Here is a 22,239-nt window from a genome sequence, read left to right as displayed (position 1 = left end):
GACAAAAGAGCTGAATTCCAGAGGTGAGGTGAGAGTGACTGCCCTTGACATCAAGGCAGCATTTGACCGAGTGTGGCACCAAGGAGCCCAAGTAAAATTGAAGTCAATGGGAATCAGCGGGAAAACTCTCCAGTGGCTGGAGTCATACCTAGCACAAAGGAAGATGGTAGTGGTTGTTGGAGGCCAATCATCTCAGCCCCAAGGCATTGCTGCAGGAGTTCCTCAGGGCAGTGTCCTCGGCCCAACCATCTTCAGCTGCTTCATCAATGACCTTCCCTCCATCATAAGGTCAGAAATGGGGATGTTCGCTGATGACTGCACAGTGTTCAGTTCCATTCGCAACCCCTCAGATAATGAAGCAGTCCGAGCCTGCATGCAGCAAGACCTGGACAACATCCAGGCTTGGGCTGATAAGTGGCAAGTAACATTCGCGCCAGATAAGTGCCAGGCAATGACCATCTCCAACAAGAGAGAGTCTAACCACCTCCCCTTGACATTCAACGGCATTACCATCGCCGAATCCCCCACCATCAACATCCTGGGGGTCACCATTGACCAGAAACTTAACTGGACCAGCCATATAAATACTGTGGCTACAAGAGCAGGTCAGAGGCTGGGTATTCTGCGGCGAGTGACTCACCTCCTGACTCCCCAAAGCCTTTCCACCATCTACAAGGCACAAGTCAGGAGTGTGATGGAATACTCTCCACTTGCCTGGATGAGTGCAGCTCCAACAACACTCAAGAAGCTCGACACCATCCAAGATAAAGCAGCCCGCTTGATTGGCACCCCATCCACCACCCTAAACATTCACTCCCTTCACCACCGGCGCACTGTGGCTGCAGTGTGCACCATCCACAGGATGCACTGCAGCAACTCGCCAAGGCTTCTTCGACAGCACCTCCCAAACCCGCGACCTCTACCACCTAGAAGGACAAGGGCAGCAGGCGCATGGGAACAACACCACCTGCACGTTCCCCTCCAAGTCACACACCATCCCGACTTGGAAATATATCGCCGTTCCTTCATTGTCGCTGGGTCAAAATCCTGGAACTCCCTTCCTAACAGCACTGTGGGAGAACCGTCACCACACGGACTGCAGCGGTTCAAGAAGGCGGCTCACCACCACCTTCTCGAGGGCAATTAGGGATGGGCAATAAATGCCGGCCTTGCCAGCGACGCCCACATCCCGTGAACGAATGAAAAAAAAAAAAACCGTACCCATACAGTACAACATTCATCGGAAACTCAAAACTGCATTTTCTTAAGAGTTACTGTAACGTTGTTTTTCTTCAAATGTACGATCTATACCAACACTCTAGTGCACCACAGTGGTCAATGGGATCGTCCTTCAGGACAAATCCAATCAGGCCAATTACCGCCCCATCGGTCTACTCTCGATCATCAGCAAAGTGATGGAAGGTGTTGTCGACAATGCTATCAAGCGGCACTTACTCACCAATAACCTGCTCGCCGATGCTCAGTTTGGGTTCCGCCAGGACCACTCGGCTCCAGACCTCATTGCAGCCTTGGTCCAAACATGGACAAAAGAGCTGAATTCCAAAGGTGAGGTGAGAGTGACTGCCCTTGACATCAAGGCAGCATTTGACCGAGTGTGGCACCAAGGAGCCCTAGTAAAATTGAAGTCAATGGGAATCAGGGGGAAAACTCTCCAGTGGCTGGAGTCATACCTAACACAAAGGAAGATGGTAGCGGTTGTTGGAGGCCAATCATCTCAGCCTCAGGGAAATGCTGCAGGAGTTCCTCAGGGCAGTGTCCTAGGCCCAACCATCTTCAGCTGCTTCATCAATGACCTTCCCTCCATCATAAGGTCAGAAATGGGGATGTTCGCTGATGACCGCACAGTGTTCAGTTCCATTCACAACCCCTCAAATAATGAAGCAGTCCGAGCCCGCATGCAGCAAAGACCTGGACAACATCCATGCTTGGGCTCATAAATGGTAGGTAACATTCGCGCCAGACAAGTGCCAGGCAATGACCACCTCCCCTTGACATTCAATGGCATTACCATCGCCAAATCCCCCACCATCAATGTCCTGGGGGTCACCATTGACCAGAAACTTAAATGGACCAGCCATATAAATACTGTGGCTACAAGAGCAGGTCAGAGGCTGGTATTTTGCAGCGAGTGACTCACCTCCTGACTTCCCAAAGCCTTTCCACCATCTACAAGGCACAAGTCAGGAGTGTGATGGAATACTCTCCACTTGCCTGGATGAGTGCAGCTTCAACAACACCATCCAAGTCAAAGCAACCCGCTTGATTGGCACCCCATCCACTACCCTAAACATTCACTCCCTTCACCACCGGCGCACTGTGGCTGCAGTGTGTACCATCCACAGCAACTCGCCATGGCTTCTTCGACAGCACCTCCCAAACCCGCAACCTCTACCACCTAGAAGGACAAGAGCAGCAGGCACATGGGAACAACACCACCTGCACATTCCCCTCCAAGTCACACACCACCCCGACTTGGAAATATATCGCCGTTCCTTCATTGTCGCTGGGTCAAAATCCTGGAACTCCCTTCCTAACAGCACTGTGGGAGAACCTTCACCACACGGACTGCAGCGGTTCAAGAAAGCAGCTCACCACCACCTTCTCAAGGGCAATTAGGGATGGGCAACAAATGCTGGCCTCGCCAGCGATGCCCACATCCCATGAATGAATAATAAAAAATGAGGTATTAAACCTTGCATGTTCAAGTTAATAGTAAAGATTCCATGTTAACATTGCAAAAAAAAATTCTCTAGTATCCCAGCCAATATTCCTCCCTCAGCCAATAACACACAAAAAAACGAATAACTGGTCATTCATGCCACTGTTGTTAGTGGGAAATAGCTAGTGTAGAATGGCTACAAATCTATCACACGTCATATTTATCATATAATCAACAAACGTTTGGAACGAAGTGACTGAAAAGTTTGTTGATTGTATGATAAATATGACATGATAGGTGATGATAGGTCCTGGAAAATGTAAATGTTAAAAGTAAACTATCTGGGGTATGAGGAACCTTTCAAGCAGAGTTGAGGCCTACAGCTTTAACACTACATATTCTTCATAACCATTTCCCAACAGTAAAAGACACAGCAAAAATACACAGAATTGTCATAAACTTGCATCCTATCATTCTGCAAATGACTTAGGTAAACTTTATTCAGCAGTTTATGTGGAGAGGTAAAGTGCAGGAGGGATCACACAGACGTCTTTCCCAACAGGAGTTCAAATTTTTTTTAGATTGAGGGAGTCATCTCGGCTGCTCTTGTGCACCTCCTAATGGTTGGTTATGGAACTGGATTAGCTGGGAGCTGATAAGTTGCATACCACCCACCCAACCCAGCCTAAAGAATTGTGCATGGCACAGGGGAAAATACATTTTTTATTAAAAAAGTTGAAAAATAAACACGTCTTCATGGTTCATATTTTTCTTTAATACTTACAGTATGTTTTCCTAGTCAGCTCCTCCACAACTTCAGGCTTCAGCTTGCTGTTGGACTTCCCCATTGCAGCAACTTAACTCATGAGAAAATGTATTTTTTGGGAAGAGTATATTAGAGTTTGAAGAAATCAGAGATTCAAACAGGCCAGGAATAATAATGGTGAGCTTCACTGTTACTTCTTGAATGAAATATTCTTAGGATGCCTCCTGCGTTCTCTCTGCGTAATGTTGCACAGTTGTGGTTTCCCTGGTGATGGTTTAATAACGACCTGTTTGTCACTCCACTACAGGCATGATAAGCAGTTCAAACGTTGAATATGTCAAAATTTACTCTGGATTTTTCTTTTCTTCTTCAAACCCGCTCTCAGGGTACCTTTCCTTTGGTATGAAGTGTTGATAGCCGCTGTCCCTGGCTGCAACGACTGTTTGCTCAATTTAGCCCCTACGGGAGATGGGTGGCGTTTTCAGCTTTTCTTTGCCTTTTGTATCCTCTGGATTGAGTCAATTTAATGAGTTGTTTTATTCCTTTCTATTTTTGGAACCTGATGATGCACTTTAAACAGTTCAGGCGTGATTACAACATTACAGTATTGCGTATGGTCAACTCTCTCAATTTGTCGGTGTCCTGGGTTGCAGTGCATGGAGCAGTTAATCAATGCTACAGACCAGAGGCTTGAAATCCTGGAAGAAACAAAACAGCACAGGTACTGTACACAATGATACAATTATGCAGAACACAAGAATAAGTCAAATCAATCTTTATTGCAATTGGGGTGAAGAAAGGTCCATTAACACATCTCATGCTCCCCAAAAGCTAAGTAGGTAATGCACTGCCTGGACTAGACTCTGCTGATGGCTCAGCTAGTTAAGGCAGTGATCGACTTAACCCTGCAGATCAGAAAGTCCCCACATTTGATCCTCTAACTGTACTGAATTTGTTGATCTCAGCTGGGTTGCCGGTATGGTACTACAATTGATCCCAGCACCACTGGTTTAGGGAGGGAAAAATGCACTAGAATTCTGACTCCTGATTGCTTTCTTTGTTGGAAGTGTGCAAATATAGTTGTCGGATGAGGACACGATCGGGTTCAGCTGTTATGCCCCCATGGTGAACAGTCAACAAAACTTCATCGTCAAAACTCATTTAGAAGAATAAACCAGTGAAGTACCATAGGGTACCCAGTAACTACACCATATGATGGCACTGCAAGGCACCATGCTACCAACATTTACATCATGTGATATATTTTAGCATTACTGTAATCATCCTCTTTGTCCCTATAGGCTGCAAGAAATTTCCACAATGAAAAGTTGGGAGGTGGGGTGGAATTATAACAACTGGTTGGAGAAGCAATGGCAGACTTCTATTTGCAGGTCATGTGTCTTCTGAGGATTGGTGTGCAATTGGGTCTCTAATAGCTTAGTAGATAAATGTACTGCACAATGTTTAGCCCTGATCCATACAAAAAAAAAATGAAAATTAAGTTTGATCTCTGGTCCGTGTTGAGTGAAGTAATCTTAGCTACCGCAATATTGAGGACACAACAACTGGCTTCATTGTTACTGGGCTGGGGAAGAAACAGAAACATCTATATAGCACCTTTAACGTAATAAAAGAGACAGCTGAGAAGAAGATTTAGGACGGTTGGCTGAAGGCACAGTCAAGAAGGTAGGTTTTGAGGAGATTTTTAATGGTGAGGAGAAAGGCTCATGGTGGAAAAGTTTATGGAGGAAGTTCCAAATGATAGGGTCAATGCACAAAATTCTGCCACTAAGTGAGTAGCACTAAGTGAGCACATCAATGTTACATCCATTTTAACTTCTAGGATTCCCCTTCATTGTTACATAATTTCACATCGTTCACCTGAGGAAGGAGGTAGCCTCCGAAAGCTTGTGAATTTAAAATAAAATTGCTGGACTATAACTTGGTGTTGTAAAATTGTTTACAATTGTCAACCCCAGTCCATCACCGGCATCTCCACATCATCACTAATGTTGTGCAGGGAGGGGAATAGAGTTAGGAGCAAGAGTACAGAGTCTTTAGCAGGAGCTGAAGATGGCTGAAACTTAAGCAGGATTCCCACTTCTGATCACTAACCAGCAACGCCCGCTGGAAATGTTCATGGGTGCCAAGGGAAGGAACATGCTTATGCAATGGTCCGCACAGCCAAACAAGTTAATGACATTCATGCTCCAGGCGTACAACATGAAGAACAGTTTATGCTCCAACATTAGTCACCTCCAGGTAAGAGAAGAAAATTGGAAAAAAAATGAATAGATCAAATAACCAAGCTGCAATGTAGCTTGCTTTGCTGAAATCAGATAATTTACAAGTGAACTCAGTTTACCACAAACTCCACTGAAAAGTAAATTTGGCAGTGTAGTTTCTCACCACTCCACTTTTTCTTCTCCAAATTCTCTCACCCCACTCCGAGGGGCGTTGACCCTCATACTAGGATATAGATCCATGGACAGAACTTGCCCTTTCATATTTCGCACAAGTGAGTTCTGGCAGGCTACATGGCAGCAAGGAATCCTGTTCTTACCCAACATTCACACATTTCCAGTAGGATTCACATAGTTTTCAGGAGTGCAAACCCTGATCAATTTCCCCCTTTTTAACTCAGTGCCACTTGGTCAACTTTGGAGTCCCTAAAGTGCTCTGACTGATTCTAATGGTATGACTCAGGTTTTACCAATAAACCATCCAACCCACTTTTAAATTAATGTATCTATATATAAAATTAATCCTCTACTCAAAGGCTTCACAACAGCAAAGCGCAAGCAGATGCCTTGTCTCACATCACATTGAGCCTTTGATCTTTCCCACACATACCCAAACAGCAAAACCTGCAGTGTGGTGACTCCACCAGTTCAACTCATTCCCTGTGTACAGTGGAATCTGAAAGTATTGTGAATACTGCAGAGACCCCTGGAGTGAGCACATCAATGTTACATCCATTTTAACTTCTAGGATTCCCCTTCATTGTTACATAATTTCACAGATTTCAAACGTGCTTTTTCAGCAAAACACACTACTCCAATTAGTTCTTAATTTGTCCTTTTTTAAAAAAAATATACTACACCACTTGAAATGAACAGAAAAAGAAAGCGAACATTTATGGGGCTGTAGTCTAACATATCACATCTCAACATCAACTCCCTCAATCATGTAATGTTACCAATACACATCACCCTGCAAGTGCTCTCCAGGCAAATCTGATATCATCTGTGAAGATGTTGACAGCATTGACCGGTATTCAAAATCCAACCAATTACAGAACAGTATGGAGCAGAAATAAACAAGTTTCAAATTAATTATTTGTTTTAATAGAGCTTAATTTAAGTAAGGAAGAAATAAAAGTAAAAGCAAAATACTGCGGATGCTGGAAATTTGAAATAAAGAGAAAATGGTGGAAACGCTCAGCAGACCAGACAGCACCTTATTTCAACAATAAAACAACTTGCAGTTTAGAACGCCTTTAACATAGAAAAATGCCCCATTGCGCTTTACAATAGCGTACAGACAAAAATCAGCTTTTTAAATGCTATTGTCATTTGTATGACAGTGTAATAATCCGTACACAACTGTATATAGCATCTTTGAATGCAGGAATAGTTTTAGCACACTGGAACAGCTTTCCTAAGCAATATTTCTGATATTCCATAAATGTAATTTTGCTATGCAGCACCCACTGATTCCATGTTTATTCTATACAAACTCATCACAGTTTTTAAACCAGTAATTCTGTTAAAAAAAAGCTTAGCTTCAGTAAAGATAATATTTTACTGTACACATAATTTAACTGTAACTTGATGAACTTGAGATCAACATGTTTCCTTCATAAGATGTTTTCTTATACACACTGGCATAACAAATCCATCAGGTGTTATTATTCTGGTTGAAAAGTATAACTATTTGAGGCATCTCATTCCTAGAAATGAACAATATTTTCGAGGAGGTTTGCGATCTGTCACTCTTCTCATCGTAAATCTAACTCTGGCCTTTTTATGATGCTGACAGCTATGTAACAAACACAGTGTAAACAGACAAAGAGAAAACCCTGTAGCTGCAGATGTCGTTCCTCCCTATCACACCAGCAAGCTTAAAATCAGATCCTGCAAAGACCCTGAGACGGAGATTTAGAAAAAAAACTCCAGATCTCTCACATGTACATAGAGGAAGAGAGAGAGAGAGAGAGAGATAAACTAAACCTGAAATAAAAGGGGAAGAGAAAGGCACAAACGATGTAATGGCATCCGTTAGGGAGAAAGAAAGAAGTGCAACAAATGCAAGTTCGTATCCAGAACTGCAACTCATCCACGCCCTCAGGAAATCATTATCCTACACCCACTGCACTTGTCCAACCAATATATAAACCTGCATCCACCCACAAATGAAAAGGGATAACAAATAAATTATATACACAAAACCCAGGGACATCGCAGCCCACACACCAGCTAACGTGACTGAAGGTGGCTACGGTTTCACAACTATTATATAAACAAGCTACAGATTACAAACTCGACAATCGAATATTTAGGCCAAAAATGACTTTTTTTCTTAAACTTAATCAGACACAGCGCGTTAGGCAGTTTGAATAAGATATCAAATAGAATAGACTCTTCTGCGCCTCCCAGCAAATGTTTTCTTATTTTAAAAAAAACTACAGAAAAACCCGCTCTGAATCACTGCAAAAACTAAATCAAATGGGAAGATTTGTGACAAAATTAGGCCCGTCACTTTGCATTTTTTCCTTCTTTTTGTAGGGTGGAGGTGGATTTTTCCAGTCTCCGACCGACACAAAAATCGCATTCAACAAAAGGGATAATACCTCCCGCTGGCTGCTATAAAAAGTTTCTTCCATTTAAAAAAATACATATATTTTTTAAAGCAGGACGCATCCTGAAGCTTTCTTGTTGCGACTCGAGTGTAAATCACAGCCCGCCTTCCCTCCATAGCAACCGCAAAGCCTCCGCGTCTCCCCTCCCACTCCGGGCCTCTTCATAAAACAATTTTTTTTTAAAAATCACAACAGTATCCCGCTCCTATATTCAAGACCAGACCGGACTCCGATCCGATCCACCCGGTAAACAGCCCCGGTTTTCCCCTATTTGCTGTCTCCTCCTCTCACCTATCCGCTCGCAATCCCTCCGCTTGTTTGAATGAAGCCGAAGCTGCTTTTCTCACAGCAACCGCAGCTCGCGCGGACCACCGGCGTGCACGTACGCATGCGCCGCTACTAGGAGGGGGGGGCGGGGCGGGGCGGGATTGCGTCTGACGTCACGAGCCGTCAGAGATTCCTCACTGAGGTGTTACGTCCAGTGTACTGCACAGAAGCAGAGCATTCGGCCCAACTGGGCTATGCTCCACAGCAGCCTTCTCCCACCCCTTTTCATCTAACCCCTATCAGCATATCCTTCTATTCCTTTCGCCCTCATGTGCTTATTTAGCTTCCCCTTAAATGCATCTATGGTATTTGTCTCAACTGCTCCTGGTGGTAGCTCGTTCTACATTCTTACCCCTTCTTGGGGTAAAGAAGTTTCTCTTGATTTATCCTGGGTTCATTAATGGCGATCTTATACTTATGACCTCTAGTTTTGGATACCCCCACATTCTCCCTACGTCTGCCCTATCAAACCCTTTCATCATCTTAAAGAGGTAGATGATTATTTTTGTCGTTCTTGGGGTAAAGAAGTTTCTCTTGATTTATCCTGGGTTCATTAATGACTATCTTATACTTATGACCTCTAGTTTTGGATACCCCCACATTCTCCCTACGTCAGCCCTATCAAACCCTTTCATCATCTTAAAGAGGTAGATGATTTTTTTTTGTCATCCCTGTCTAGCATCCTAAACCTAATGCAATCCTGATTGGCTGGCGCACATACTCTGTATACAGAGATGCATGTACACACACCACAAGCTGTTAACTTTGGGCAAAGAGTTGTTGGATTTTTTTTTAGCTCATCAAGGGGGAATGGAACATGCTTCCATTTCAGGCACTCAGTCTCAATATCAAGCCCTCCCAGATCAAGTATAGCACACAGCCAGCCGCAAAGTGAATCTCCCCCATTAATTGTGTTAAAATAGCTAAGGATGAAGTTGAAATAAAACTAGGAGTTTCAGTAAACTAAACACTTCCAATAAACGCAGAGCAGCAAGCAACAAAGTAAACAGAATGCTAAACCACATAGCCCAAACTGTAGGTTGTAAGTCAGAGGACATCATGATCAAACTGTACAATGATCTGGTCAGACCACATATTGAATATTGTGTCCCGTTCTGGCTGCAAAGAAACAAGGGAGACATTTAAGCAATGGAATAAGTGTAGAGAACAGCCCCAAGGCTGATCCCTAGTATCTGCATTATTAGGAAAGGCTATCCATTTTTTCATTACACCTCTGTGAAGTGCCTTGGGTTATTTTTCTGCATTAAAGACAGAAAAATATTTGTTGCTTTTGAGAAAGGTGGCCTTGAAAGAAAGCGTCTGACAGATGAGCTTGTGCAGGTATACAAGATAGTTAACAGAAGAGAAAAGATAAATACGGAATATTACTTTAAAGTAAATTGCAAGAGTGGGACAAACTAGTAAAGGGCAATTTAAGACTAATATCAGGAACTTCTTTATGCAAAGAGTGATTGACGCATGGAATGGGACTTCTGAATAGAGCAGCAAAGGTAAAAACCCTGGAACCATTTAAGAAAATATTAGATGCTACAATGAGGGGAATATTGGGTCTTTATGAATGAATGAACTACGATGGGTAAACAGCCTTCCTCCTCTGTAATTATCGTGATCTCCATTCTCCCCCAAATACGTGCTTCATTGCTAACCTCAGTAGAACTCCCTTACTACACCAGTGTGATATTCTTTTCATTTCTCACACAAGACATTCTGTGGCCCCTTTGAGCGAGATTGCTAATTGGTACTGAATTAGGGACAGTTTCATGTTGCAGGCACAATAAGAATTGGTTACGGGTGCACAAACTCATTTCACATAAGATCCTTACAGCCAACAGATGAGTCTGAGCTAGTCTTGAACACAGGTCCCAAAGGTGAAAGGCCAGTCTCTAACCTATGTCACCCAGTTACCCCTGTTCTGACATTTGATCAATATCTGAAACATCAATTTATGTCAAAATATGGTTAAAAGTGGCAAGCTGGCTAGAACTCTGATGGCTCGGTAAGTTTAAGTGTGCAATTGAGCTACACAGATTGGGGGGGGTCAATTCTTGGTTTGTCGTAAGCCAGCTGATCTCAGCTGGGGTGGTGATAGGCTTGCTACAATTGGTTTTAGTGGACCTGGGTTCGGAGTCCTGCTCCCAGTTGCCATCCAGTGACTTCTATTGGAAGTGCACATGTGGGAACACCAGTAGAGGAAGGTTTAGTATCAGCTGCTATGTGCGCCCCCCCCCCCCCCCCCCCCCCCACCCTTGCAGTTAAGGAGGGCTCTCGCTATTGAGGTTCAGGTGATGTATCGGAGAGTGCCTGGAATGAATGAAACCAAGCATCCACACATACAAATATGTACATATATAGACACACATTCATTTATACAATTACATATAGTTTATACACATACATATATTCAGACATACATTATACATTTATATATGTATATCATACATCCACTCACAGATACATATGTGAAGATAGATATAAATAGAGAGAGAATAGGTTTGCCAACTGTTAAACCTCTTACTAACCAAAGCCCAGGATTGGCACAATACAGCCTTTCTTTTATTGAAGTACACTAACATACTTCGCAGCCTGCTTGCATCATTAGGAAGTTGGGGAGGCAAACCTCTGTAAGTGCATGTACAAGTGCCTCACCACCAGCCTTCCACCAAGGATTTAAAAGTCTGGGTGCTGCATTGGGTCAGACTCGAGCCATCCACTTCTGGGATATGGGTGCAAATCCAGCCAAGGTTGATGGGACAAAAGTCTCCTCTGTTGATTGTTAGGGTCTGATATGAAATCGCACTTGGCCAGCGCCAATGCAGTTCATAGTCATCATGGGCCTACACACACCTAAATTGGCACTAAATTGGCAGTCTCACTCAGAGAAGCCACAAGATGGTTTGTGCAGTCAGTGGTACTTGGATGTGTTGTTCTGAGGTTGAGGCTGAGGCACGTCCTCAGGGCAGCTGGATTCTATCTCATCTCAGAATGCTTGATGTTACATTCTCCAGATACCCAGTGTTACAAACTCTTACAATATGGAGACAATGGTTAACAGCTACCTTCTGGCTCAGTTCCCTTGCTGACTTTTCCACTGCCAGTTAAGTCTGCCTGGCTGCATCATGCACACTTCTGATAGTTCTAGTTTGCAAACTTCCTTCAGTTTAATTTATTTAGTAGCCTTCTTTAATATTTTAGCAGTGTTAATTTTTGCAGTGAATATGTTCCTATATTTGGTGTATGTGCTTATTACTCTGTGGATAAGGGAACTAACTACCCACTCTTCTTGCTCTGGCTCAGGCTGGGAGACATCATCACTCTGTTGTACTACATTATGCATTTCATAACATCTGGTACACAGTCAGAGCAGTGGTCCATCTATGAGGCAGAGTAAAATGTGTTTTGTTTCAGGAAACAAAAGAATGGAAGACAAATAATATTGATGTCTACAAATTACACGCAGGAGTCAATATCTGGCTGCAAACAATCGCTGAAGAGCTGATGTGGCAGAAAGACATAATTCAGCACAATATCAATTCAATACAATAACAAGCCTTTGGTCTGTTCCGCTCTAAAGTCAAGCTGCCTTGGTGATTGTGTTACCAGACAACATGAAATACACTGACTAACAAGATGTTGCACAGCCGCTGTATCCCTCTGAGAGCTGGCTGCCCTTTTCACTTTACAATTACGCTGTTTATACTCAGAAACCATTTTAAAGCTTTGTAAACAATTTTACAACACCAAGTTATAGTCCAACGATTTTTATTTGAAATCTACAAGCTTTCGGAGGCTTCCTCCTTCCTCAGGTAAATGTAACATTTAGAGAAGGAGGAAGCCTCCGAAAGCTTGTAGATTTCAAATAAAAATCGTTGGACTATAACTTGGTGTTGTAAAATTGTTTACAATTGTCAACCCCAGTCCATCACCGGCATCTCCACATCATTTTAAAGCTACCACCTTCAGACCACTTCCTATTGTAATTGATTTACTCCACCCCTTCCTTTTTGTTATTTAAAATTATTCCCCTAATTTTTTTCCATTCTTCTCCTGACAGCCCTGAGTCTTGCTGGGTATAGTTTCATAGTTACCAGCAGTCTTCTGGTACCTCGTCCAAGTGACCATTCTTTACGTGCAAATCTGGACAGTGAGTGTTGGCCATAGAGAGTGGGAAATAATTAGAAATGTAAAAAAAAAACTGTATGCTCTAGTGTTGTCTGTCTGGCTAATTGCCATCCCCAAGACAGGTCAGGGCTTCTCTGATACTGATGTGAGACTACAAGACAAAACAGCAATTATACAAGATGATGCAGTGATGTTCAAATCCACGATGACGTCACTGTATTATTTTTTTACTAAAATGTCTTACTTGAAAAAAAGCAAAAACAAGAGTTGACTGCAGGGGTTTCGAAACCCATTTTACAAACAGTGATGCAATTAAAATGTGTAACCTCAGGCCCACAGTGCAGCTCATCGTGCAGGTTGAAAAGACCAGGAGAGAAGGCAAGGTTAATCAATAAGTAATGGTCAGGTGACACGGAACTTAGGTTCTAAAAGCCGATTGTGGGATGAAGGGAATAAGGAGTTCCACAATTATGAGGTACAGGAAAAGAACAAATTGGAGTAGGAGACAGTGTGGTGATTCTAAATTTCAAAAGTCTTGATGAGGGCAAGAAAATCCACTGTAAAAATACCAATGGGTTGAGTCTTGTAAATTGGATTCTTTCTTTAACAAATCATCTCCTTCAACCAAAGTTCTGTGAACACAGTTATTAACAGATGTTTATGGGAAACCCATGAAAAATTACAAGAAAACAGCCCTGTACATCTAATTTATAATGCCTTCCACACTTGCAGCGTTAACTTCGTGAAATCATTTTGGAAATTCGCAAATTAACTTTCAACACATACGCTGTATATTCCAGCTTTGCCTCATTGCCATCTGTTATCCCTGAGCCAGTGATTAATGGGAAGCTACAGATTGGCTGCATTATTCACAAAAACCTTTTTATCACTTCACACTGAAATGCAAACAAGACTTTTGTGTAACCTCTTTTTATTATGTGATGATTGTGTAATGCCTGGGAATAGCCTGCTATAACACACAGCCAGTAATGACAAAAGATTAACTGCAAGTTCAGTTTCAGGCAATCCAAATTTAATAGGCTCCACATTTTTATGGAGTTCAATATCATCTGTGGAATTCCTCAATATTCCCTTTAGTTTTTATTTTTCAGGGGAAATTCTTTCTTTGCTCATCAAGTGATAACCCTGTATGGTTCTGAGCCAGACAGACTGGAGACTTTAGAATCATAGAATCTTACAGCACAGAAGGAGGCCATTCGGCCCACCATGCCTGTGCCGGCTCTTTGAAAGAGCTGTCCGATTTAATCCCACACCCCAGCTTTTTCCCCATAACCCTGCATTCCTAGATTCACTGTCTGGCCTGCTGATAGGAATGCTGGAATTGCCCCTTGTTTTCCCAGGCTGGAGAGAGGGAAAAATATTGCCCTGTTTCCCACTCCTGGTCCATGGCTAGTGATCTCTGCTGAGAATGACCACTTGAACGCCGTACTGGACAGTGATTGGCATTCAGGGGCCTGTGGCTCAGTGTCAGCAACTTTAGGAGAGGAAGGGAAAAAATTACACAATGGGATATGGCTTAAGCTTCCAACATTTAAGTTGCAGCAATTGAGAATGCAAGGACTGTTTGGGACTGAACTCAATTTTTTACAAAGAAGTTGCTTCATTCACAATTCATTTCCTTTCAATTGAAAGCTGTCGCTTTCTCATCTCATCGTAACAGCGATTGCAGCAGAAGATTCCACATTCTGGCACTAAGTTATCCATTATTTCGTCATTTGGTGTAAATGTCCACATATTAATTCATCTGACACATGCATTGTGCTTCCCAAAAATAATCTGTGGGAATTAATTGCAAGGTTAGTCATTGAGACGTTATTAAAGTAATCTAAAGCGTCCTTGCAAAATTGCTTCACCATGTTCTGGTGTAATAAATGTGGCCGTAGCACAGAATGTTGTTCCTCTGAATTAATAATAAAAGAAACACGGACTTTTCCCTCCCAGTTTCTCTCCTCCTCTCCCAAAGGCACTAACGCTTGCTAGGACACAGGTCTGTAGGTGCTGGGAGCTCTCCTGTACCTCGTCCTATTGGCCATTCTACCTCCCCCACCTACCCATTACCGTAATCTTCTACAAGCTATTTACAAAGAAAGACATCATACACAAGCATGATCCTAACCTCATCCAACATCCACAAACACACTTTTTCCAGCAGGGTTCACTGGATCAGGAGTGGCAACATTGGCTGATTTTCCCCCTTAAGCCGTAGAGAGTTGGGGTCAATAGTGGTGGCCTAATTGCTGCCCCAGCTGTGACAAGCTAACTCAGCACAGACTGGAAACTGAATCTGGATCTGGAACCTTCTCGTCTACTTGGCTTGGCACTGCACTATGTGGTGTATTTAACCATTGAACCAGGGGTTGAGGAGGGAAATTTTTGATGAGAAAATGTCTTTTATTAGAACCTTAATGATTTTTTTATTCTGTGCAAAATGTGATGGCTGGAACTCTCAAGAACTGTCCTCCACACACACACATACGTATTGCCTGTTACTTTGGGGAGTTTCCCTGCAAGAAAATTCCCCCTCAAAATCTCCCTCTTCTTGGAAAGAAGCTCTATAACAGCCCATGTTGGTCATTACAAATTAGCCCTGTTCAAAGGGCTATAGCAGGTCCTACCAACCAGGAAAAGGTTCTTGGCACAGGGACAATTAATAAACAAGTGGAAATAGTTAAAATACCTCAAAAATGTGAATAAAAGAAAAATCCCACCACTGCAGGTGTTTGTCAATTTTCCAGATGTTACTGCTGCTTTCTTGTTTTGTTTAAACATATTTTATCTTCTATTATTTGTTCTGCTGCCATTGCCATGCACGTTCCTATTTGCCCAGCTGACAGGACAGGTAGGTGTCCTGTTCCCAGGTCTCTGCCAATGCTGTTTTTTGCCATTGACATTTGCAATAAAGTAATCAATGAATATAATATTTATAAGAATCTACCCTAATGTATCTGTGGGTACTGTCACTGTCTGGTATTGGCTCCCACGAGAGGGGCGGCAGGCTGCTTTGACACAGAAAAGGTTGATGAACAAACAGTATAGAATTACATAGAATTCACAGCACAGAAACTGGCCATTTGGCCCAACAGGTCTATGCCGGTATTTATACTCCCCATGAGCCTCCTCTCATTGTACTTCATCTTACCCCATCAACATATTTTCTTGCACATAGAGGACTATATTAGTCCAATAACAAGTTTACATTCAATTTTGCATTGGTTTCTTGCATGACAGCATTCAAACAAGTTTCTCGTTGTCCTAGCAAGTCAGTCTTCTTTGTAGATTACAGTGGAAACCAAGAATACACAATGCTGGTCTTTCTTCTACAAATTATAAATTACTCATTGCATTATTCAAGAATTCTTGTGCAGAATTATACATTTACCACCCACTAAAGGAAAAAGGGAATGAAGCGACTAACATCAACCAACAGACAAGTGCATTCCTAGGAAGACAACATGCAGTCCAGAAACTGTAATATAGTCTGTCTTCATAAAATCAATAATTTCTCTCCACAACTGTTATCTCTGGCAATTTTCCCATATATTATAAAAGTATGTACCATTAAGTGTTGGTACATCCTATTAAGCAGTGAGTAATGGATACTGTGAAAGATATTTTATGGCTGCAATTCAACTAATGGGATTGCATGGGACCAATAACCATGAGAGCTCAGTTCATGGTTTATAACAACAACTTGCATTTATATATTGCCTTTAACGTAGTAAAACGTCCCAAGGCACGTCACAGCAGTGTAATCAGGCAAAAATTGACACTCTCTATCGCCCTCATGCTCATCTTGTCCACAAGACCCACCTCCTGCTTGAGCCAAGTCCCACTAAACTGCTGGCCAATCAACGTGCTGGCTGACATTGTAAATGGCTTCCTCTCCTCAGGTACTCTGCCCCCTCGTCTCCCTTTCAAATGGAGGGTATCATCTGAACTCCAAAATTGATATTACAAACAAGGGGATTGATGTGTAGGTCAGACGCAAAATGGAACAGATCCAAATTCTTCTCTGCTTAACAATGTGCTGTAATTCCAAACTCACAATAACCTTTCCCCTTCCAGTCATTTCATTAGAATGACTTTTCATTTCCCATTCAAACCATCCTTTCACACCTCTCGATGTGATCTCCAGTTTATTGCTTTATGTTCAAATCTGTGGGGAATGGATTCAGAGGATGCCAAACTGATTTCACACAGGGCCCTTACAAATTACGAACATATGAATTAAGAGCAGGAGAACCATTCAGCCCCTCGTGCCTGCTCTGCCATTTGATAAGATCATTGTTGATCTGATTGTGACCTCAACCCTACTTTCCCATCTACCTACTATAACCTTTGACTCCCTTGTTAATCAGTAATCTCATTAATCCCATCAACTTGGACTAGATTTGAATCCAGGCCCCGGAGGTGAAAGAATAATGTTCCTGACTATGCCATGCAGTTCCATTTTTGTTTCACATTTGCTTCCTTGTCTCTACATTTCAGTTGTGACCTTTTCCCAATGACTTCTGAATCATCTGGCCAAAGATCACTCCAACCACTTTTCCAGGATATGTGGAGGTGGTGTGATATCTTTTCTTTCCCATAGAATTGTTGTTATATTTGACCTTGAAATAAAAAGCTATTGCACAATGAATAACCTCTGATTTAATTGAAAGAGTGCATGTAGTTCAAAAGAAAGTGGAAACAGTTGTCTTTACATTGTGTATTTCCACAATAAAAAGTCAAACATTGATTGATTCACTTCCCCGTGTCATCAGGTTTTAAATAGCGTATAAACTGAATCGTCGCTTAAAAATTCAGCCTTTGTTGGCCAGTCAATTGCGCCAGCCTTTCATTTAGCGATGGATGTCAGTGTCAATTTAAAGTTCAAAGGAGTAAGACAACATAGAGAATCTGATAGTTAAGCACTGCCAACATGGATGTACACAAAAGACACAAGAGGGAGGATTCCATTCAGGTCAGGTGCTATTGGCAGACAAGAGCCATCTGCTTTGGTCATGTGTCAAATCACTGAGATTGTACAAAACAGAGGAGGAACATTAAATTTAGGTCAAGACCATTAAAAGGAATACAATTTTGCCCTACTTTGCATAAAAACAGATTAAACCTGAGGATTGCAACAAAATGAAAAACAAGGACACCTGATGTTGATAGGCTTTCATATGTGTGGATAAAGGGCCCTCCCCCCTCATCCAAGCTCCAATCTTTCATAGCTTACTGTAATCCCTTCAACAGATGCACATTAACAGGCTGCCCCACCCGTAATAATTGTTGCCCCAGTGTCTCTATCCACAATTCTAGCAAGCTAGGGTTCATAACTCAAGATCGGTTTCCCCATTCCCCCCACCCCCATCACTTTCACACAAGGGGAGGAGTAGGAAGAAAAACAGCTCAAGGACAGGGAATAAAGATATTATTATAGTGGTTACAGTGTCTGTGATATATGCACCCATTGCAACTCAAGAAAGAAATGCTGTGATTTACTATCACAGGTAAGATATTGGCCCAGAAATTGCTCCGAGCGGTGAACCAACAGTGCTCGCCGCTCCATAGATTTATACTAACCCACTAACTTACCACGGTCTTTACTGCGGGCACTTCCTCTAATAGGAAGCGGAGAAAAGCCCAGCATTAGCTGCAGCAAAGCTGGGACCCATGGGAAAAGTGAGAGGATTAGTCTCTCCCCTCGACCAGATTGCAGCATTTTTGACAAGCTGTGAGCAGTTTCTGCAAGCTGGAATGTAAAATCCAGGAAGTGAAAGGTACAACACTAATATCATTTGTAAAAACAGTTATATACTATGAAAAAAAAGGGTAAGAAATAATCAAATTAAATAAGAGACAGAAGTAGTAAAAAAATATTTTTTTCATGACCAAAAATTAAAATGAGTAATGAGACTCCACATTTTAAAAGTTAATTTTTAGTTGTTTTGCAGTCATTAAGACTTATTAGTGCTGTTAAAAACTTAGTTTAGACCTGGTATTTTTAAGCATACCTGTTTTGCAGCAATATTAGTTACTTCCCAGCTGGGCAAAGGAGCAAGATGGCCCTGGTCCATTGATTCCACTGATATCCCTTTAATTCGAAGCTGTCATATCGCGGGCAAACCAGGAGGAGCAAGTTTTGGATTTGACTGCGCATGGGCGAACACCAGAATTTGCTCCTTGATTTCGCCACTAACGACGGTGAGCACTGTTGAGCTCACCATTCTTTAAGCAATTTCCTGCCCAGCATCTGCTTACTGGTGACAATGACATGGAGGTGCATTACGCAAGGTGCTGTAAAATGCCAAAGAATGCTTTCATATGTACGCTGATGACACTCAGATTTACCTTGCCACCACAACCCTCAACCTCACAACTATCACAGTGCAGTCCGATTGCTTGCTCAGCATGAAATCATGGATGAGCCTGAACTTTCTGCAGTTCAACATTGGTAATGCCAAAGCCATCTTGTTTGGCCCAGCCAGAGACTCTGCATCTTCACTCTGCCCCGATTCCATCTGCCTTCCTGGAAGCCCACTGAAACTGAAAACAATGGCGCACAACTTCAATGTCCTGCTACTGAGCTTAACTTCAAACTCAACATCAAGACCACCTGCTTCCACCTCTAAAATATCGCTGGTCTCTGTCTCAATTTCACCCCCTTATTCACACCGTTGTCTTGTCATGGCTCAACTTTATCAATTATCTTCTCACCGACCACCCAAGCTCCACCCTACAAAAAACAATCCAACCAGAACTCTGGTGCCTGCAACCTATAATGCACAAAATCCCACCGTCACCTCTGCCTTCCCAGACTTTCATTGGCTCACCATCCCTCAGCACATGAAGTTCAAATTCCTTATCTGAAATCCCTCCACACAATTGCTTTTTGGTACCTCCTCCAGCCATATGTCTCTGCTTCCAAGCCCAGATCTGAACTTTCTTCCATTGTGTTCCTTTCCCCCCTCTAAACTCTACCTATGGTGGAGCCTTCAGCCATCCTCCACCCACTTCAAACACCACCACGTTGCTTCATCCCTCCCCACCTTCAAAAGCCTTCATAAAACCTATTTCTTTGAATTTTCCTTCACTGACCTTCCTTAATTCCCCTCCTATTCCTATTCGAGTCCATCTCCAAACTGTGAAAGGTCTTGGGATATCTTGTGTCATTGAAGGTGCAATATTCCATGAGTACCAGCAGCTTGCCAAAACTTCATCTAATTCGCCAGTTTTGGTATGCTATTGCACCATGGGGACATCCAGGCTGGGTCCAAAACCTGCTCTTAGCCAACATTCAAACACTTGCACTAGTAGTAGCAGTATCTAGATGGCAATCAGGAGCAGGAATCCTATTTGTTTTTCACTCAACAGCTCAGGAACATTCAGGCCAATTGTACCATTCTCCACTGCCACCCTGACTGAGATCAGCAAACTCATCACAGACTGAGGATTGAACCTGGACCTCCCAGGTCTATAAGGCACAGTACCATACCATATCACATTGCACTTGCCCATTGAGCCATCTGAGGAGCTCCTCCCCTTTGATTTTAATTACGAGGGCAATGTCCATGACCAAAGATTTTTTTTTAAAAAAGGATTTGCGTACAAAAGATGCAACACGACAATTGCCAAATCATTCACATTTATTAGTAAAACCTAGAATTACAGATCACTCCAAGGACATTTTAATGACTTTTCTATTTTCCAGCAAATCAGATTTATAAGTTAAAAACACTCATGATTATTGGAATCCCTTACAAACACCAAACCCATTTGGTCAAGCCAGTTGATCTTAAAATACTAAATGACTGATTATCCTTATAGAAAGGATGTTATTATATACATCTACTCCAATCTGCACACTGATTCAAAAGATCTACAAGTGTCTTTATTGCACTGTTTTTCAAACTGGTGGCCCAGAACTGAAACAAGCAAATACGTTATATTTTCTACACGCTCCAGAGGAGCAAAAACGGCACTTTCACCAACATGCCACATTAATCCTGAGTAAGCAGTGCATTCAGAGTATTAAATATATGCAAAGCATTTGTAAAAAAAAAGTGGTTGTATTCCCCCTTCCCCTCCCTAAACCATTTTGCTGTGAAGAGGTCAGCAGGTTACCTGTCCCAAGACCTCTAATTTAGTTGTTGTGCTACAGACCATAAGGATGTGCATCAGTGTGGCCTGGAGAAGTGGGTGATTTGCCCTCAGACCCATCATCTGCTACCCTGTGGGAAAGCACTCAGCTACTGTTTACCCCAGATGATCCAAGCTGAGATCATGAAATATGAATATGGGATACTGTGGCTGTTTCCAGCATTGGCATTCTAGTCACTGAGCAGGTAGTTTACCCCATCAATCCCAACTTGGCCTAAATTTTTAACAGCATGTTTGCAAATCCAGTACGTGGAGAGTTAAACTCATAAGCCTGGAAGCCAAAATGATCAAAATCAAACCAAGAAGTAAAACAAGCCACAGTATGAACACGACCCACAGTGTGATCTGACATGAGAACATTGCTACAAGCCTTTGTTCATCTGAAGGTTAAATTCAGTGAAACATCAGCTCATTTAATGTGTTGCAATTCCAAGGGGATGACTGTGTCTCTGCCTCTGCTGTGGGACTGGATTTGTACTGGGCCTTGAGATGAACAAGGCTGTGGATCGCAGCCACTCAAAGAACAAGTTCAAATTCTGCTGGTGCACCAAGGGTCTAAACCATTTTACCTAAATTGTTCTAAGTTTTGATTAACATGCCTTCATTTTGTTAAGTCCAAATCTCAGTTATGTTGGCTTTGGGAATCTCCGAGCAGTGGCCAAGTAGCTCTCAAAGGAGAGAAGAGTCAACAGCAGGCCACTTGTACACATTTGCCTAGCACCTGGTTCAGAGTAACATCAGCAGAAAGAGGAATTCAAGTGTGTTACCCACCTAGCCTCAGACACAGGTGGTCTGTTCCAGGGGATGGGGGGGGGGGGGGGGGGGGGGAGGGAGGGAGGGAGGGGGAGGGGAGGGGGGGGGGAGAAGAGGAGAAAGTAACTTGAAAACATCCCCCCCCATATAAAAATGGTAACATTTTGTTTGTTACAGTTCTTACTGCCTGTAAATTAATAAATGTAAGGAATCTTACAACACCAGGTTATAGTCCAACAAATTTATTTTAAAATCACAAGCTTTCGGAGATTATCTCCTTCATCTGACGAAGGAGATAATCTCCGAAAGCTTGTGATTTTAAAATAAATTTGTTGGACTATAACCTGGTGTTGTAAGATTCCTTACATTTGTCCACCCCAGTCCATCACCGGCATCTCCACATCATGTAAATTAATAAGCATCTCTTCAGTTTAAAAAACAGGCTCTCGTGTACAGACATATTCTAGCATCAGCTTAACTTGTATAAACAGATATTTACATGAGAAATTGTATTACTGACAATTGTACACATTTACATCATTA

General features: G+C 42.4%; 2 protein-coding genes across 2 annotated transcripts in view; both read right to left on the bottom strand.

Annotated features, from left to right (window-relative positions):
• LOC137300634 (neuronal calcium sensor 1) overlaps positions 1-3,553 on the bottom strand; it is a 119,388-nt gene extending 115,835 nt beyond the window's left edge. The window contains exon 1 of the mRNA XM_067969839.1: positions 3,465-3,553. Within this exon, the coding sequence (XP_067825940.1) occupies positions 3,465-3,528 (64 nt within the window). The 5' untranslated portion in view covers positions 3,529-3,553. The remainder of the gene's footprint in view (positions 1-3,464) is intronic.
• Positions 3,554-4,068: 515 nt separating this feature from the next.
• Positions 4,069-22,239, bottom strand: part of gpr107 (G protein-coupled receptor 107) — a 98,605-nt gene continuing 80,434 nt past the window's right edge. The window contains exon 19 of the transcript XR_010958143.1: positions 4,069-4,144. The gene's annotated coding sequence lies outside the window, so the exon portion shown is untranslated. The remainder of the gene's footprint in view (positions 4,145-22,239) is intronic.

Source organism: Heptranchias perlo, chromosome 31 (assembly GCF_035084215.1).
Source record: "Heptranchias perlo isolate sHepPer1 chromosome 31, sHepPer1.hap1, whole genome shotgun sequence".
In the NCBI taxonomy this organism is placed as follows: domain Eukaryota; kingdom Metazoa; phylum Chordata; class Chondrichthyes; order Hexanchiformes; family Hexanchidae; genus Heptranchias; species Heptranchias perlo.
This window is presented reverse-complemented; position numbering and strand designations above follow the sequence as displayed.